General features: G+C 39.8%; 1 protein-coding gene across 4 annotated transcripts in view; it reads left to right on the top strand.

Moving 5' to 3' along the window:
* LOC124606753 (transmembrane protein 237-like) overlaps nt 1–21135 on the top strand; it is a 70537-nt gene that overhangs the window by 24090 nt on the left and 25312 nt on the right. Inside the window, exons 5-7 of one of the 4 annotated variants that reach the window (XR_006978719.1) lie at nt 1166–1357; nt 5456–7804; nt 8654–9914. Coding sequence is in view for 3 of the 4 variants with exons in the window: in XM_047138803.1 (XP_046994759.1) it covers nt 1166–1339 (174 nt within the window). In the remaining variant the exon portion in view is untranslated. Of the gene's footprint in view, nt 1–1165; nt 1358–1455; nt 2127–5455; nt 7805–8653; nt 9915–21135 lie in introns of those variants that run through there. The other 3 variants (XM_047138803.1, XM_047138801.1, XM_047138800.1) reach the window with 3 other exon arrangements.

Here is a 21135-nt window from a genome sequence, read left to right as displayed (position 1 = left end):
GAATTTTCTATCATTTGCCCAACACTGAAATACAATCTGTTGTTGTGACAATATATGACTTCTACAATATCATGGTGAGCTTCATTAACTTATCATCAAACAATTACATTGTCTGTGAATCTGTTGTAAACCTAATTATGCAGCACAGAAATTCCTGAATTCTGGAAAATGCTCTGTGCAGCTTTGGACAAACAGAATAACTACTTATTCAGAATACCAGATGTGCCATACATTTTAGATTTTAGCAGCACTGCAAGGCCGTTCTCCACCACTGACTTATCCTTTTTCATACCTGCTCATGCTGATATTTCACTGTAGAATGTAGGACTAGTGGATTCGGGCTATGTGGATGGGATTTTCTCTCTCTCTCTCTCTGGCTCTGTGTGTGTGTGTGTGTGTGTGTGTGTGTGTGTGTGTGTGTGTGCGTGCGCGTGCATGTGTGTGTGTTTGTGTGTGTTTTGGGTGGGGTAGGGGGGCACACTTGCACAAAAAAGATCTTTTCGTGTTCCCAGTTACTGCTGAGTATGTCTATTGTATGGACAGTGTGAGCGTTTACCCTTACTCATTCTATCCTAGCATGGGATAACACAGTGATAAGAAAACCACTGAAATTCTGTTATTCAGGTGATACATTCTTAAATGATTATAGCACTATTTTAACATAATAATAGGTAACACCTATGATTGTATTACTTGTCTCTCAAGAAATATTAGAAATAAATTTGCTCATCAGTTTGTTAAGCAAACTTACTGTAAACATGTTCTTGGATGATTTCTTAAATATTTGAGTTGGGACATTGTAAAAGAATGGAGATCTGACTTAGACCATGTCACTGACATTAAGATCATTTAACAAGCTGAGGAGAATAGCATGTAAAGGAACATCTGTGTTCTTGTTAGAGGAGAGATTTGGAATGTCCTAATGTAAACTGATTATTCTAACAATGTATAGCACCAATAAATGATACACACTATTTGTCATGGCTACACAATGCTTCTGTGTCACTTGCTCTTATGAGACTAAAACCAAATTGCTTGGAAAATATTTGGTAAGGTGCACAAGGTATTCACGGAGTGCATAGACGTTTATAGCATTTGTTATTTCTGTAGAAATTGGAAATAATTTCAGTGAGTATTCACTCTGTTTCCTTGTCCACACTATCAGGACATGAAGGCAAGTCTTTCCCTGTGGCGGAATTTGCACTTTGGGAGGTGCATTGGTGCAGTTAGTAGTTGGATCATTGTGTCACTCTACCCTGACCATGGATTACTTCACTCACGTTTAATCAGCACCATAAAACTGCAGTTCAGGCCTGCAGTTGATATTACGTCATCTTAACATCACCATGTACAGAGTGTAAGTACTATCACTAAATGCTATTATGTGTACAATAAATTTTGCAAGCAAAGGAACAAAGTATTGTATTTTGTAAGATTATTTAAAATCATTTGCAGGTCTTTGAATGAAGTGGCTTTGTATAAGAATGCTGGTTTGTATATGGTAGAATAACTTGAAGTGAAATCTTATTGTATTACGATTAGTAAAATTTTATTAGGTCAGGATTTATGCGATTTTCCATTGTTTTCTGAAGCAGTGAAGGAAATACAAGTTTACCCCATTTCTATAATTGGTCCTAAAACAGATGTGCAAAATTGCAGTGATATTTCACTGGTATCAACTTTTTGTAGAATTATGGAGAATTTCATGCTTCTGTATGATGATTTCAGTGATTAACGAACTCTGCAGTGAGAATCAATAATGACTTTCTAAGCAACAATCATTACAAACTAAATTTACTATGTTGATACAAGAGGTCGGAATGGCTGAAGACAGTGGACCAACTGATGCCCATCACTTGCATTCCAGAAGGCTTTCAGCACTGTTTTGAACTGTCACAAAACATACAAAATACATCCTTCAGAAGATTGTACTAAGAATGTGATTGGATTGAAAGACTTCCTACCAAACAGAATGTACTTGTGACAGACAATTACTCTTCAAAATATTTATAAATGCCCTTTCAGATAATTTCAGTAGATCTCTTAGGCAGTTTGTACAAAATGATGTCATTTATTTGAAAGGTTATGTAATTGGAAATGTTTAAATAAATAGTTCCAACCATTGACCACAGTGAATTGGTGGCAGTGTGGCTTTCTACTCTCTGGCACCCCCTCGTTGTAGGACTGTTCCCATTTTTTACTTCTGAGTTGCTATCAATATTCGCAGATATAGTATAACATCAGTAGAGGAAGGCAGTTGCAGTATTGAAGTCAAAGCGAATTCCTCCATAAAAGTTACTTACACTAACCTAATCCAATTCTTGAGTATTGATTCTTGAGTACTGTTTCTCACTCTGGGGTCATTATACGTTGGTTTAATAGAGTCAGTACCAAAGGTTCAAATTAGGGTTTGCAATTCGTCCACGATTTGTTTGATCAGAGCAAGAATGCCGTAGAAATTTTCAAGAGAAGTTAACTGCAGACGCTAATGGAAAGGCTTTTTGCATAATGGAAAACTTATTCTTAACATTCAGGTAGCTGTGTTTCCAAGATAAGTCAACAAATATCCAGAAATGGGCATCCCATATAACGAACATGACTGTAAAATCAGCTGCTCTTCCTTTGTATTATTTGAATTTAGGTCAGCTTGAATTAAAATCAGACACGCTACAGCAGAAAGTTTTGTGCTTGTTGTGGCTATCAGGTGAGCAGTCAGTTGGCCATCACTACCAACCAGTATGACATAGGTCTATATCTTTCATTGCAGTTCATGTTGAAACCAATTTATGAATTTGGTGGCATCTGTCCTTCCCTTAACAATAAGTTTCTTCTTGTAAATATATTGCCTTTTCAAAGTTATGTAAACCCAGAAAATTCATTGTGATGTCCTGTCATTGTCAATTTGTTGTACTGATCAAATATGATGTGTGGTTTATGTTACTAACTCTCCTGTCTTACCAACACAGGCTAATTCACATTATCATGAGTCTCACTTGGCAGAGAATTTTTCCTGCATTTGCTCTTATAATAAGTTTTATAAGATGAAATTCCTCTAAGTTAGGTGATGGTATGAAATGACATTTGGTGCTCATTTGTTGCTGCTTACATGTATGTAGAAGGCTTTCCCCACTTTGGTCCCGCAGAAAGAATAGTTTTTCCATACCACATTTTACTGTATGGTATGTGGCTCATACATTTGATAGAAGTCTCACAGGTAAGTGGCTTTCTATGTACCACATGCATTTGGATGGTTAGATGTTGGAGAATTGCTTTTCTTGCTGTGTTAAAAGTTTTTGTCATACTCCAGATTATACCTTATCTCTACTAAATGACTTGGTGAGCAGATCACCCTGTAGTTTTATCATATACATGGCTGTTGATTTTTTAAATTCTTCAACCTTGATTCATTTTGTAACCCGGGCCTTACCAAAGAACCATTGCCATCTACGGCTCAAGAATAGTGTCAGTATTCTTATTTAGTAATGTGGTAATTCATTGTTCTTTTTACACAGTACAAATAGACTGTATTGTAATCCAGATGAAGGCCACCAGGAGGAATGTAAACACAGAAAAAAGTGCATTGAGAACAAAGACAAATGTCTCATGCTTAACATTGTGTTGTGATCACCCATCCATAATAATTTTATTTTGAAATATTGATGTAAGTGATACAATATTGAATTATTAAACTAAATTGAGGATTGTTGAAGGAGAATGCAACCACCATGGAGTTTAATAAGATCCAGCATTAAACTGAATTATCTTTTTTAGCTTATTGATATCAGTATGTGACAAAATAAAAGACAGATCATTAAAGAGCAGAAAATAGTCCATAAATTTAGGCAAAGCACGTAAAACAATAATTTTGTTTGAAATGTTGAGATTAACAGTTATTAATGTTTCTTATAGCATACATAATCAAAAACTGATATGAATGAGAATTTATTCAAAGAACACTGATGTGAAGCAGCTTCCTGTGATGATATGCTGAATGTGTCACTTGGAAACAAACATGCTCAGTTAGGGTTATCTTCACATATAGTACAGGCCTTTCCATTCGTTTGACTCCTGCCCTCCTAGACAAAATATTCATGAAGCAGGCATGGTGTACTTGTGCATTATCTTACTGAAAGACCAATCAGTCATCGAAATGTTGACTGTAGAACTCGATAATAGGTCAGGTGATCCTGTCCTGGAACATTACAACTCTGAAATCATACTTGATAGAGCTAAGAGGCTTCTGACATCTGTACGTGCTACTTGCGTGAAACATCACCTGACCCTTCTGTCTACTGGACCTTTGGGAATGCATGCCTGGGACATGGGTTGGTGCCCCTGTATTCTTATGTGATAGTCATAAGGACAAATCCCACCTCTGTCACTGAGGAGAACTGATGTTATTGATCCAGGTTACCTCTCAAGTGTTGCCCTGCCCATCTCCTTCATGCAGCATGGTTTTGGTAGGTTTATACTATTGTTTTTGTTGGGTCCTTAAAGCCAAATTGATCATGTGGAGATGGTTGTGTACTGTCTGGATCAACACAGTACCCTCAGTCGCCCCCAAAAAGGCAGTTCACACTTCTGTTGTGTTGTTCTTGTGGAACGTACTACCTGTTTGTAGCTAGTGGTCATCAGTTAGTGTCACTGACAGAGGGTGACCAGTATGAGGCACTTCTTAAATGTTTTGTGTATCAAAATAGCAGATCAGTGTTAAAAGAGATGTAACTATGTTGTACACTAATTCAGCTGGCAACTTCCCACGCTGACAATCCTCCTTGCTGTGAAGTAACAATGCACACATGGTAAAAGCTTGAAGTGACCCTTCAAGGCATGTTGCGAGACAGAACAGTGTACACAAGTTGTTTTGTCCTGTGCACAATTAGGCACAGTGCACTCTGCTGAACTGCACTGAGAATCTAGGTTTATTTTTACCTTCATTACAAAAACAGCTGTATATAGTGATTTTACATATACAAAAGAAAATTGGAGAAGAGGTATTCAGTCAACAAACATGGCCATACATAGCAGTTTCCTGTGTTCAGAAGAATACTGAAAAAGCTTAATTAAAAAAACACGAGCTGTGCCAACCATGAAAATGGAGCAAAACTTTTTTGAGAAGTTAATTATTATTTTCAGGATTGAGATAAGGCTAATCCCAAACACTTCTATACAAGGTCATATATCCAGTTCACCAGTGGATGATGACAAAATATTGAAAATATTCATGTAATGGAAAAGGAAAGTACTGGGGAAAGTATTGGTAGTACACCATTAAAAGTTAACATAATGTTACTTAACTGATATTACAGTACTTCTGTGCCTTTGGATATCTTGACTGAAATTTTGTCCTTTTGCGAACTTACTTTTAGTACAGAAAAAAGCCATCCTACAGATGAAGAATGGTGTGAGTACATGTCAGTTATTGGGTGTGTCTAACGTTACTGGAACTTTCTAGGTGGAGATTGGAACACAGCATGCCAACAGAGCATGCAAGTGCAGCTTATCGCCATCTTTCAGACTTGAGAAGACTCAAAACTTTGTAGTGCAGTGACTACAGGCAAGTGGTGGTGATATGGACTTGGAGCAACAGTGTGGCAGGATGTTGGCATGGGTTCCTCCAGGAGAACTACACAACAAAAAGACCATAGGATTGTTCAACTGCCTCTAACAAACAGGCAGACTACAGCAGCTGAAATCAGGGCAGAGGTTACAGACATTGTCACCATAATATCTCAGGAACCCGTAACGGAAGCTGGGTTGAGGTCTTGAGAGTTGTCATGTGTCATTTACTACTGGCACCATACTACTTATAAGGTGCAGAACCAGAGTCGGCTGGCATGTTTAGGGGAATTCTGTGCTTTAATGACTCTTGCTTATGTTTGTAGCAGTCAGATTGATGGGGAGTTACTGCAGATGACCTGATGAAAGACCACAGAAAGCAGCATTTCTTGAGGCCCAAACCTCAAGTCATGGATAATGGTGTGGGGAGATATTAAATTTGACAGAAGAATTTGATTTAGTAATTGTTAAAGTGAGACTGAATGGTAAACCCTGTCGTCATACCCTTCACGACTGGGATACCAAGTGGCATATTCCAGTAGAATAACAAAAGACCCTACACTGCATTTCACATCACAGACACTTTGAAGAATGTACGAATCTTGGTTGGCCTGCCCAGTCTACTGATTTGTCACCCTTACAGCATGTGTGGGATGTGATGGAAAGGTGTATACATTCATACCAGCCTCCAGCCAGCAATCTTAATGAACTTACCCATCATAGCGTTTCAGGTATGGCAAGAAATTCTCAGAGATGCCATTTGGAGGCAATTTGCTTTCAGCCACAACAAATACAAGAGGAAAAGTGTATCATGCCCATGAGGGTCACACATCGTACTGATCATAATGATGGACATCGGTTCCACATGGAATGAAAATTTCATCATTTACTACACATTACGTGATGAACATCTCCACAGAGTTGGATAAACATCAGACTAGTGCTTCATGGTGTAACACTTTCCACATCTGTCTGTGTGTTAGCAAATTGACAATTTGTTGTCGTATATCAAATGGCTTGAAAATTAAATAATCATGGAATGCTACAATAGAGGAGGGAAAGGAGGCAGTATATGGTTGCACAAGAATAAATAAGAGAGAAAAAGGGCATGTGAGATACTGTGATGGTGGCTAGCACCCTCTTCCACTATCATAAGAGGAAAAGGTGTACTTTAAAAAGTCCTGGTGAAAAATTACTATCATAATTAGATAGTAATTTGGAAAACAAATAATGGACTAGAAAGAATATCCAGATGCTAGTATGGATAGAGGTCATATGGTAGTGGTGACACATAACATACTGAAATTCAGAAGAATAAAGTAGAAGTATTTCAGATGCCTGGACCATCTATCAGTGATCTCCATGCTAAGTAAAAATGTTAGATGTATTCCAGTGGAAAGTTTATTTTTAACATTTTTGTCCATTCTGTGTATTACGACACTTTTGACAAACTCCGCTGTGTTCTGAGGAGACAAACTGTCACTGTAGGAATCTAGAAAGGCAAGCAAAAGATTAGTTTACACAAGTGCTTTTTAAATAAATATAATTTACTCAACTCGTGCAAAAGATGGCAGACTTAGCAGCCATAGACAGAGGCCCGAATGGGCGAGCCCATAGGTGCACTGAATATTTGCCGGTAGAGCTATCGACAACTCAGTGTAAAGTTCAGCACCAATTAGAGACATGGAAGCACTCATGACTCGAAGATTGGTGCCCAGGTGCCCACTGCTTATAACACTATCCTAGCAGTCTTCATTGGGTGGTGCCGGCAGCCTGGCGGGTCTTCGTTAGTGACGATGTTCAAAGCGCAGCTCGTGGCACCTGCAGGACTCTTCGAGGCACTGGCTCCAACACTACTGATAAGCCTCGATACTACAAATGGCTGTGACTTTGAATGTGATTTTTCATGGTGATTGGGAGGTTAAAGTGAGTTTTTAATGGAAACCTCTGTCATTAAGATTTGAAAAGATTGACTCATTTTGTGTATAAAATGATGCATTCTGAACAAAGAAAACAAGTTCTTGTAGACCATGCTCAGTTTGAAAGGCAGTGAAAATAGATGGGGTGCCAGCATTATATAGTAACTTAGTTTATGTACATTATAGTCTGGTTTACTTACTAAATTTGAATCGTATGAAGTAATTATTAATTACCACTACATGATTATATTGCGGTAGATCATTGCACAGTCTATTAGGGTGCCCTCGTACACTGCCACTGGCAGAGTGGATGAGAAGATGGTCATGTGGGGAGATAGTGTCGGAAGTTCCATGCGGCTTTTCGCGGATGATGCTGTAGTATACAGAGAAGTTGCAGCATTAGAAAATTGTAGCGAAATGCAGGAAGATCTGCAGCGGATAGGCACTTGGTGCAGGGAGTGGCAACTGACCCTTAACACAGACAAATGTAATGTATTGCGAATACATAGAAAGAAGGATCCTTTATTGTATGATTATATGATAGCGGAACAAACACTGGTAGCAGTTACTTCTGTAAAATATCTGGGAGTATGCATGCGGAACGATTTGAAGTGGAATGATCATATAAAATTAATTGTTGGTAAGGCGGGTACCAGGTTGAGATTCATTGGGAGAGTGCTTAGAAAATGTAGTCCATCAACAAAGGAGGTGGCTTACAAAACACTCGTTCGACCTATACTTGAGTATTGCTCATTAGTGTGGGATCCGTACCAGATCGGTTTGACGGAGGAGATAGAGAAGATCCAAAGAAGAGCGGCGCGTTTCGTCACAGGGTTATTTGGTAACCGTGATAGCGTTATGGAGATGTTTAATAAACTCAAGTGGCAGACTCTGCAAGAGAGGCGCTCTGCATCGCGGTGTAGCTTGCTCGCCAGGTTTCGAGAGGGTGCGTTTCTGGATGAGGTATCGAATATATTGCTTCCCCCTACTTATACCTTCCGAGGAGATCACGAATGTAAAATTAGAGAGATTAGAGCGCGCACGGAGGCTTTCAGACAGTCGTTCTTCCCACGAACCATACGCGACTGGAACAGGAAAGGGAGGTAATGACAGTGGCACGTAAAGTGCCCTCCGCCACACGTTGGGTGACTTGCGGAGTATAAATGTAGATGTAGATGGGGACACAGCGCTTGACTCTTGCAAAGCATGTGATGGGAGAAAGATGTCACTATGACTGCATGCTGGAACACTGTTCTTGTTTCATTGCTAATTTGAATGATCAGCTTGTCAAAACTGCAACTCTGTTTTGCTTTATTAGGTTGAATCACATAGCTACAATAACTGACCAGCCTCCAAATGGAATCATAGACATGATTACAATGTTAAGAGAGTTCCAGGGTGTTTACAGCCCCATGGCCATGTTTTATGCTGGATGTTTTTGTAACAGACGACACACTAACTCAAGAGGTTCCCACATCAGTGGTGTTATCAGATGAAACCACATTTACAAATACTGGTGAAGTAAACAGGAACAACTGTCATAACTTGTCAGATGCCCATCTACACTGGTACAGAACTGTTGACCACCAACAACATTGATGCCCCAAAAGTTAGTATGGAATTGTCAATGGCTATCTGATCGATCCCTACTTTTTTAATGGTACTGTTAATCAATATAATTTTTTAGTGATCATTTACCTGGCATACTTCAAGATGTTGACTTAGAGATGAGACAAAGAATATGAGTGCAATTGGATGATGCCGCACCACATTACTCACAGTGGATTGGACGTGGCGGTCTCATTCCGTGTCTGCTTGTTCACCCGATCTAACTTCCCCTTCCCTGATTTTTATCTTTGGGAACAGTTGAAAAATATTTATTATGAGCAGCAACACATTGACAAGAGAAAACATGATGGAATTTATCTGGAGAGCTTTTGTAGCCATTCCATGAGATGTCCTGCTTTCCACTGTGAGATATTTCTTAAGGAGGATTAATTTGTGCATTGAAACAAATGGTGGTCACTTTGAGCATATACGCAATGGTTAATTTCCACGTACAAAGTGAAAGGTATGAGAACTCTTTAAATTGATCACTCCAAAGAAAGAGAGTTGAGAGGACACTCAGTGACTTGTAAATCAATAATCTACATTTTATTTACGTTTGTTCTGTCTTGCAAATGTCAAAATAACATTTATACGTTATGATGTATTTATTTTTGTCAGTACACATGATAATTAAAACTTAAAATGTAAACCTCTCTACGCTCTTTCCAAATCCAACATCATAAATAGGGGTGTCCGTGAAACAAAGCTCAACCTTTGATAATTGCCTTAAGATCATAATTATTGGTAATGATACATGACCCATTATGCCCCTTCCAGTTTGTATCTAAGTTTGTATTTTACTGTATCTCTCTTCTATTCCAAGTTAATTCCTACTGAAAATAAAAACATATTTGCTTATATGTTCTTCATTGAATCTTGCCATTATGTTGAATAATGTATCATTTTTTATGTAAAATGTATTGCTCTTTTCAAATCTTAAATATTAGGACTGCCATTTTAAAAAAAATCACTTTAACTTCCAAATCGCCTTAAAAATCACGTTCAGGGTCACAGCCATGCATGACCCTCATTGCCACCTGCAACTTTTATCTAATCATTTCTCTGTACCAAATTTCTATCCGAAGTCATTTCCTATTAAAGTATTTGAAAAATTATGCACAAAAAACTAATGGGCTTCATAAAATGTTTACTGAATTTATCCCAACATGGGTTTAGAAACAATAAATCTGCAGAGGCAACAGTGTGTGAGTGCATTAATATGATGCCATATCTTTTACAGACAGAACAACCCACAACATGTATATTTTTAGACCTGTCAAAGGTTTGTGGCACTATGGATCACAAAATATTGCTGGAAAAAATGGAACAGTATGATAACATTGTCAAATGAAGGGATTACATAGTTTCAAAGCAATTGCATACAGAAAGTCAGCAAGAAGTACACTAACAGCCAACTCAGTTCAGTAACTGAAATCTTATCTAGTATTAAAACTGTTACACAAGGTGTGCTACAGTATTTGGATCTAGATTATTCCTCCTGTGTAATGACTTGAGCCTGAGCACACAAAACCATATTATTTGCGAAGGACACATCTGTTCTCCTCAAAGGAGACACAGAGACTGTTCAAAAAGGTGTGAACTTGGCTACTGAACAACTCAGCAACTGGGCTACAAACCATAGATTAACCATCAACACTAAAAAGACTATTTCCATGAACAAGTTGCAAATCCCTCTCAGCCCCCCTGTGACAGTAAATAACCAAACAATAGTTACTAATGCTGTGTTCAAATTCCTGGGTCTGTGGGTACAAGGTATCTTGAAATGGAATAAACATACTGAAAAGGTAAATGCCAGAATAAGTACTGAATGCTATGCTATGCACCAAGTGCTGAAATCGTGATAGCTAGGAAACGGTAACAAGTGCATACTCTGCATACATACAGGCCCACCTAAAATGTAGTGTAATATCCTGAGGAAATTCTAAAACTGCCCTGAGCACTTTCAGAATCCAGAAGAGAGCCATGAGGATCATTAATGGACACAAGTCTAAAAATATACCAATGATTACACAAGGAATAAAGGTATCATGTGGGACAAAAAGGAAACTTTATTTACTATCTAGGAACAGCTGTGGTGACAGCATTGTAATGCATTCCAAAGAATACTGCAGAGTATTGAAGTAAGTAATCCAGAAATCTAAGCAACTTTATTATGAGAAAAAGATAACTACAACAGGCGACAAAATAAAAAAACTATGTAGGATATAGTGAAGACAGACAGGTGGGGCCAGAATGGAAGAGATAGCTCTAAAAATAAATGAGACATTGGTAACAAGTGCATGTAGTGTGGCAAACTTCTTAAAAAAAAAAAAAAGTTCTTTGTTTCTGTCACTGATAGTTTGGGGTAACCAGTCCCTACAAATAACTTCAGTAAAATGGAAATGACACTAACTTCTCCCATCATAAAATTCTAAAAATCGAAGTATTTTAGTGGTTATGATAACATGTCAATGAAGTTAATCAAAGAGTGTTTATGCGAATTGAGTTCTACTTTAAGTTATTTGTGTAACCAACCTATCAGTGGAACATTTGCAGACTACCTAAAATATGCTGAAGTTAAGCCTCTTTACAAGAAGAGGGGCAAAGAGATACCATCAGACTATTGAGCTTTTTCAAAAATATTTGAAAAGATATGTTGAAGTGTCTTCTTAACCATCTGACTGCAAATAATATAATGTCCAAGTCACAGTTCGGGTTCATTAAGGGTTCTGATATAGAGATGGCTATGTGCATGTACAGTGAGAAACTATTTAATTCATTAGATAACAAATTAAAGGCTACTGGGATTTTCTGTGGTGTGTCAAAAGCCTTTGACTTTGTGAATCACAACATTCTCTTAAGTAAATTAGAGTTATACCTAACTAACAGGAAACAAAGGGTGTCGTCGTGAAATACATATGGTGTAAGCAATCAGTCTTCATCTGATTGGAAACTAATTACATGTGGTGCTCCTCAAGGTTCCATTTCAGTTCATGGCTTTTGCTTGTGTACGTTAATGATCTCTCATCTGTTACATTGCCAAGTTTGTTCGCAGATGATACAAGCATTGCAAAAAATAGCAAGTGAAGTACAGATTTAGAAATGGCCGTTATAAAATTTTCACTGATGTTAATAAATGGTTTAAAGCTAATTCACTGTCATTGAACTTTGAAAAGGCCCACTATATGCAGTTCAGAACCTGTGAAAATTTCCTTCCAGCAGGTATATAACATATGAAGACATGCAGATAGAAGAGGTTGACAGCATTAAATTTCTGGGACTTCAACTTGATAATAAAGTCAATTGGGAAGGACATACCACAAAATTGCTGAAGTGTCTAAACAAGTCTGTATTTGCAATGTAATTGATGTCAGATGTAGGAGATATAAAGATAAAAAAAATCTTGCATACCTTGCTTACTTTGATTCAATTATGACATATAGGATCATATTTTGGGGGAACTCATCAAACTGAGCAAAAGTTTTTTGAGTGCAAATGTGTGTAATAGGACTCACTTGTGGTGTATATTCAAAAACATCACTTTTCGCCTGTTCGAGGAACTGGGTATTCTAACCACTGCTTCTTAATATATTTATTCCTTAATGAAATTTGTTGCAAATAATGTGTGTCTACTTCCAACCAGTGGCTAAGTGCATAGTATCAATACTAGGATTAACAACAATCTACATAAATACCTAAATCAATTACCTTGGTCCAAAAAGGGGTCCATTATTCAGGGACACATTTTTTCAATAAATTGTCGGCAACCATTAAAAACTTTGTTTCAGATAAAGCACATTTTAGACATCATTTGAAAGACTTTTTGGTAGGTAACTCCTTCTACTCTATAAATGAAAGTCTTAATAGGGACTGTTAGATCAGATTAAGTAAAAATGTCTGTTAGATTTCAGTTTTGTTAGTACTTGGCCACAAAAGTCAAGATTAGTTATTTTGTATATGTTAAATTTATTAAAAGTACATGTTGTTGTTGTTGTCTTCAGTCCTGAGACTGGTTTGATGCAGCTCTCCATGCTACTCTATCCTGTGCAAGCTTTTTCATCTCCCAGTACCTACTGCAGCCTACATCCTTCTGAATCTGCTTAGTGTCTTCATCTCTTGGTCTCCCTCTACGATTTTTACCCTCCACGCTGCCCTCCAATACTAAATTGGTGATCCCTTGGTTAACTTTGGAAAATGAAAAAATTGATAGGTTGACAGGGTAAGAGAGTGGAAACAGGTATTTACATTGAATTTAAGTATTCTAATTGTAATCGAACGGGATCTGTAAAAAGACCATGTTACCAATTACGGAATCCACAGCACAACTGGAGTAACAGGGTCGCCAACAATTTGGTATAAATGGCAGTAGAGGAGGTTTTGGTCAACGGAAACGTTATAGGGATAGTGGTAAGTGTAGTCCAGGGATTAGGAAGGGTCCGTTAAACTTAAAAGGGCCGTCAACAGGAGTTCCCAGTAGGAATAAGTTTAGTAAGAACAAACACTGTGGCAGAATGTGCCATAGTGGTATTGGGGATAGAAGAATGTATAAAGTATTGTTGGACACAGGAGCATGAGTGTCAGTTGCCTTGAGAGAATTAGTGGATAGGAGGCAGTGGAACCTACCATGATAACATTTATGTGGGGTAGGGGACAATCGTTGGGGTCAGTAGTGGTGAATTTTTCAGTTTGAGCAATGTTTAGGTACCTATAAGATTTATCTGCATAAACAAATGAGATATATTAATTTATACAGGCAGCAGTTGAATGCGCTAAAGGTATATTAATTCACATTACTGCACATGTAATCTGAGAGGGCAGTGGAAAAATTGAAAATGATATACCCTCAGATTTTTTACCACCACCTATCTTGATTTAATGCTTGTAACATAGCTCTTCTGTTCTCATCTAGTCCACCTCCGTAGCGTAGCGGTAGCGTTTCCGCCTACCACACAGTGGGTCCAGGTTTGATTCCTGGCAGGGGACTGGTTATTGTGTGTCCTTCATCATTATTTTCATCATCGTTGACACGCAAGTCGGCGAAGTGGCGTCAACTAAGAGAGACTTGCAATACGGTGGCTGAACTCCCCCACATGGAGCCTTCCGGCCGACAATGCCGTACGATCATTTCCCTTTTTTTTTTTTTTTTCCTGCCATGGTGTACAGACTTATATCATTCTACATGTGTCTAACAAGGGCAACATCAACCATTGCAGCAAATCTTCAGATGCACGAGAATAATCTTCAAGAAGACAACCACCTTATCGTCATTGACATTGGTGTACTATGAAAGAGAAGAGGTAATTATCGTTAATAGGAGCAGAACCTTAAAGACTAAATATTTCTATTTCATGTTGCAGAAGATAGAAAGCAGTACCTGTTGTCATGTCTGGCATGGTGCTTGTGTAAAAGGAAAAAAAAATTACCAATTGACAAGCACTGTTTATTATGATATTATCGACATACCTTTCTCCCTCGCCAAATTAATTGCATTTTTATACAACAACCAAGTTTAAGCAGTGTGTGGAAGTGATGTCTCATGTAAGCGAGGGGTATAGCATGATCCCAGGGTCAGATTTTCTGCAGCAGGATTCTGCCATAATTGACCTTCAACAAGGTTTAGTGGAACTGAGTGGGAAGACAATGTGACTTGGGTAACCTGTTGTCAGTGTAAACCTGCTGTGAGGAGTGTCTAGTATACAAGACGGTCTAGTTAAACCACAAGCAATAGCATTAAGGCTTGATTCACATGGTGTCCGGCTGTCCTAATTTAGGTTTTCCATGATTTCCCTAAATCGCTCCAGGCAAATGCCGGGATGGTTCCTTTGAAAGGGCACGGCCGACTTCCTTCCCTGTCCTTCCCTAATCCTATGAGACCGATGACCTCGCAGTCTGGTCTCCTCCTCCACAACAACCAACCTTGATTCACATGATTTAGTGTCGAAAGGCACTAGATCACAATGAGTGAACAGGGAACCAAACTTACCAGTAAGTGTGATATGTGTTGTAGAGCTGTTGGATGATAGTCAAGTATTAGATACAGAGTGTTGTTTGGTGAAACATAGTATTGTATGCTTAGAGGAAAGGTGATACCCATGAGTGTGGGTAATTTTGGTGCTGAAGATGTAAAGTTGTTGGAGGGAGGGGGGGGGGGGGAAGAGCATTATTAGCTACACTAGAGATTCTTGATGAAGAAGGTTGCCACACAGGAAGTATGAGCTATAAGGGGGCACAGGTGCTGCTAGGACTGCATTTAATGAGAAGTTGAAGCATTTGAAATGAGCAGAAAGAGCACAGTTAGATGACCTATTACTAGAATTCCAGAATCTGTTTTTTCCGAGAGGGCCATTGCCTGCCCCGCCAGTAACACAACACAGGATTCCAACAGGAAATGAAGCACTGGTATACCAAAGACCATATGGAATACCATAGTTGTTGCAACCAGTTTCAGGAGAACTCATAGATCAACAATTAGATGACATTAGTTACAGTGGCACCTGAAGATAGACCAAAAACAGCTTTCTCACCAAATGGGGGACACTGCCAATATAGGAGGATGCCTTTTGGGTTGAAAAATGCGCCGGTGACATTCCAGTGATTGCTAGATGGAGTACTGAGAGGATTGAAACCTTGCCGTTGTTTAGTATCTCATGATGACATGATCATCCATTCAAGGGGTATGTAGGAACATAGACAACATCTAAAAGAAGTATTTAGCAGATTATGGGTAGCACGTGTCACACTCAATGCTGAAAAATGTTACTTTGTGCTGGAGGAATTAAACTATTTATTTAGCCAGATCATAAGTAAGGATGGGGTAATGATTGATCAGAGTTTGGTGCGAGCAGTGCGAGATTTTCCAGTACCACGAACTACCAGGGAGTTAAATCTTTCTTCTGTCTTATGAATTATCATAGAAAGTTCATGACTGCAAGACCGCTTAGCAATTGTTGAAGAAAGGAGTTAATTTTGTGTGATCGGAGGAATATTAGGGAGCATTTGATCAAGTTAAACATGATGTTGACATCCAGTCCAGTTTTGGTGTTTCCAGACTTTCAGAAAAAAATTATATTATCATGTGATGCTTAGAACTATGCCCTTGGCTGTGTTTTGAACCAGGTCAATAGTCAAGAACATACTGTTGCGTTTGCATCAAGACAATTGAAGGCTGCAGGTGATAACAGACCATGCAACTTTAAAGTGGTTACTAGGCTTGAAGGAACCATCTAGTAGATTAAAAAATGAGATGGGCATTGAAACTCGGTGAATTTGAGTGTGAAGTAATCCACACGCCAGGAAGGAAACACGGTAGTGTGGATGGGCTAAGCAGAAAGACAACTTTAATACAAGCACTGGGTAATGATCATGCGGAATGGCGAGCAGCACAGAACACTGACAAGATACGTAGGCAGTATAGAAACAGCAGAAAAGTGGTATGCATGATGGATTATTCTGCAGAGAAACAAAGATAGGGGCACGAGTGGTGGTGCCGGCCAAGTTAAAATTGGAAGCATTACGTGAGTGAGATGCGTGACCACATTTTGTCAGGCCATGCTGGTTGCAGGGCAACGAATAGAAGGTTGGCAGAAAGGAAGAAAGAATGATGTGGATCAATACATCAAGAATTTGGTGGATTGTGCACTGAGGGCCAATTTTAGTTGGAAGCAGGTATTGTTGCAAAGATTGACAGAAACAACAGAAACTTTTGATTTCATTGGGGTGGATTTGTGAGGACCATTCAGCTGAACACCAGTGGTTAATGGTTTTGTGCTGACCACAGTAGATTATTTTTCTCATTATGTCAAGATGGTGCCTATGCTGGACCAACAGGCAATCACAGCCACACAGCCATTAGTTCACAGATGGATATTGAAGTTCAGAGTGCCACAGATGATAACAGAACAGGGGACAAACTTCACGTAGGCATGATGAAGGAATTGTGTTGGTCGCTGAGAGTGAAGAAGTTGAGGACTAGTCCACTACATCCACAGGCTAATGGAAAGACAGAGTGAGTTCATAGAACAATTGGGATACATACCCAGCTTTTGTCGTAAGCGCATATAACTCTAAAGTACATTCTAGCTCTGGGTTATCACCATTCAAGGTAGTGTATGGCAAAAAGATACCATCATCTTTTGACATGATTGATGAGAAAACTGGCAGAAATTTTGCAAGAAAAGTAAAGGAGCTATGGAACAGGGTGCAAAGAGCAAATACGACGGCTTGGAGAAACAGGAAGGGACATTGAGGTGTGGGGACGTTACCACAGTATAAGGTGCACCAATGGGTGATGATGTCGAGTCCATATATGCCAAACAGAAAGACAAAGAAGTTTCCAACACAGTACCAGGGCATGTATCAAGTAAACTACATCAACGGTGGATGTGAAGCTGCAGGTGTATTGATTTTGTGCAGTTTATTTATATGTATAGTGTAGGATGTAATGTTAATAATAGTAGGGATAGACATATATATTTATTTGTGGTAATCTTAGCAGTAGAACAATACAATGATCTCTGTTCAGAGACAGCAGGCTTCTTGGGGGAGAGGAGGTGATATGGATACCTGTCCTCAAGTTGCTAGGTGAAGGAAGAGAAGAAAGCTAGTTTTGGCAGTACTGTACCTCTTCACCGGGGACTGTGTAACGTTGTTTTCCAGACTGCCAGGTGTGGTATTTTCTAGACATAAATGGTATTTAAGTTTAGTATTTAATGCATAGGAGTTATGAAATCAAACCAGGAGGCTGGAAGAAGTAATTTAGGGGTACAAGAATTGGCGATTAGCTGTGGGAAGTAGAGACAGGTCTCAAAGGAACACCGGTATTTGCTCGGGGCATATGCGCAATTAAAGGAACAGATGCAAGAGGTGATTGAAGTAGTTCTGCATGAGCTTTGGAGAGTAAAACAGGGATGGATAGATGCTGGCAGTAGAATATTGAAGACAGTCTTTGGCACAATAGATGCAAGTGATGTGAGCAAATTGAATGAAATGAAATGGCAGAAGCCACAAGAGAGTTAGCAGAAGCAAATAAGGTGATTGTAAAGTGGCATTCCACACAAATTATGACCTTTTAGAGTGGTGTGCTGAAAAACATATGCATGCTCTGCCAGCTGACTAAGGAAGTAGTGAATTATGCCAGGACCTCGGCTAGTACCCTGAACCAGAATTTGTAGACAGTGAAAGGATGTGTGCAGGTATTAGGTGCGAGGTAAACTTTGACAAGGTTATTGCAGTCGCTAGGTGACAGCAAATTTTATGCAATGGTCAAGCTAACAGATTTGCAGGAGGCAGTACATCAGGCGCTACATGGTCTGTTGAGCCCTGTCTTGCTGTCACCCAAGCAATTTCTGAAGGGGTTGAGGAAGGTGAAAGGAGAGTTATTATCAGAATTACAACTTGTAGTGGAACCGAGTAGTCAGAACTTACCATTGTATTACCATAGCGCACCAGTGGGTGTAGTAACAGATAGTGTGCGATTGTACCTATTGGTAAAAGTACCAGTAGTTGGAAAACACGCAATATTTAGGTGCTACACAGTGACAGTTCTCTAGTGAATCACCGAGCGAGGTGGCGCAGTGGCTAGCACACTGGACTCGCATTCGGGAGGACGACGGTTCAATCCCGCGTCCGGCCATCCTGATTTAGGTTTTCCGTGATTTTCCTAAATCGCTCCAGGCAAATGCCGGGATGGCTCCTGTGAAAGGGCACGGCCGACTTCCTTCACTGTTCTTCCCAAATCCTATGAGACCGATGACCTCGCTGTCTGGTCTCCTTCACCAACCAACATACATACACACACACACACACACACACACACACACACACACACACCTGCAGACATATCTGCTTGTCTCTGTATATGTGCGGATGGATGTGTGTGTGTGTGTGTGTGTGTGTGTGTGTGTGTGTGTGTGTGTGTGTGGGCGCGCGCGCGAGAGAGTGTATACCCATCCCTTTTCCCCCCCTAAGGTAAGTCTTTCTGCTCCCTGGATTGGAATGACTCCTTACCCTCTCCCTTAAAACCCACAGCCTTTCGTCTTTCCCTCTCCTTCCCTCTTTCCTGATGAAGCAACCGTGGGTTGCGAAAGCTTGAAATTTTTGTGTGTGTTATTGTCTCTATCAACATACCAACACTTTTGTTTGGTAAGTTACAGCATCTTTGTTTTTAGATATATTTTTCCCTATGTGGAATGTTTCCCTCTATTTTACATATAAACACTATGCAGAGTAAAATCAGAATCACCATGGTGCTAGCAACTGCGGCAGTTAAAGTCACAGTTACCTGACATCTCCTATTCCGAGACGAGACTGCTCTACATGCTGTAGCATTTATTCCGCAGTTATCTGCTCTTCTTGGACTGTTATCATTTGGCTTAAGGAGTGGTCCAGACCTGGCTCCCAAATATAACTGAGGGAGGTAAGATTCTGTTTGCACATGATCTCTAGTGGTTCATCAGGCCAGTACAGCTGTGGCTGTGTCACATTAAATAGAGTAAATGAAATGTATGTCCTATTACAGCACACCTAGTCCAATAAATTAATAATTTGTTGTCTCGTATCTTCAAATATTTTGCCCCATGAGTCTCCCTTGTTGATAACAACTAGCAACCACCACTGTGTCATTGTACACCGAATAGACCCAGTGGAGCCCTGATACAGTACTTATGTAATAGTTAGGAACAGACAAGTTGGGGTAACTGTACAGATAAGGAATATAGTTGAAACAAAATAGAGTTACGGGCAGAGTAAAATCCAAGGGCTCCAGTCTTCTCTATTGACCACTCTGTAGGGTGTAGCGATGCCGTAGGTGGTGGGGAACGAGTGGAACGCTGTGGGCAATTTAACAATATAACTTGCACAGGTCTTGGACAGGCGGCTAGTGTTGTGACACAGTCTCTCCCATCGTCTCAGCACTGGCAACGGGCACGGACAGCAGGACAGCGGGCTGTTTCACCCAGTCTCGTAAAGGACCCAATGCAGTGGCAGAGAGCAGCCTGATTTCGAAATGGAGGCTGCTGGTGCTGGTGGCACTACCCAGTTGTCTCGCAATTCAGTGGTGCTCCGGCTACTCAGCGATGACCAATTCTCCAAATCAAATGATGGTCTGTCCTCAGATTCAGCTTCATTTATACTCTGTTACTGCCCATCTGTTTCTCTAAAACCTGGTGTCTACTTATGTCGCCCATAACAAAGAGACTCGCTCGAGTGTGGTGACTACAACCCCCTTACTACAATATTCTTTGCTGTGCAGGGCAGTTTACCACTGCACTGAGCTATCCTCGCTTCGCAACTCACTTTCACCTCTGTTATTGTACCCTACATATCGACATAGTGTGGCTGATGGCCAGTGCTTTTATCACAATATTCCGCGATGGCCTTCATTCTACTTTGTCACTTACAATAAAGATTTAATTCTTTTACCTAAAATACTGGATGGCACCACTACACTTCCGAAGATTGTTGCAAGGTGTTTGCTTTCAGATGTTACAGACCACACACACAAACTGTCATTCGTCCTATAGAGCATAAGACGTGATTTATGTGGAAATGCCACCTGTCGCTACTCAGTGGATGTCCAGTTGTGGTACTGGCATGCAAAATGCAATCTTCACACAATGACAAACAGCAGTCAGCACAGGAGCATGAACCAGGTACCTACTGTGGAGGCCCATACATAGCAGCGTTCATTAGTTGGTTGCCGAGGAACACTGTTGATTCATCAGTGTGGTCAGTTGGTCAACAGTTTCATCTCCGCGGCCGTTGCCCACCCATGTCATCTGTGGATCATGGTGCACAGTTACCTCAATGCCAGTTTTGGATAACGCCATTTTTTAACCACAGCTACATGTGAATAGTTTACTAACTTAGCGATTTCGGAAACGCTTCTACCCTTGGCCCGAAATCCGAGGATCATGTTGTTTTGAGCAGCGGATAAATTGCTCCTTTTCCGCATTACAACTATTGTAGCATACTGACTTCTGCATCCCTGGCATGTTTTATATACCCTTCACTGCTAGTACTGTCACCTGCCATCTGTAAGTAGTGATTGCAT

Source organism: Schistocerca americana, chromosome 3 (assembly GCF_021461395.2).
Source record: "Schistocerca americana isolate TAMUIC-IGC-003095 chromosome 3, iqSchAmer2.1, whole genome shotgun sequence".
Lineage (NCBI taxonomy): Eukaryota > Metazoa > Arthropoda > Insecta > Orthoptera > Acrididae > Schistocerca > Schistocerca americana.
The sequence above is the reverse complement of the archived record's forward strand: the minus strand, read 5'-3'. Positions and strand labels throughout refer to the sequence as shown.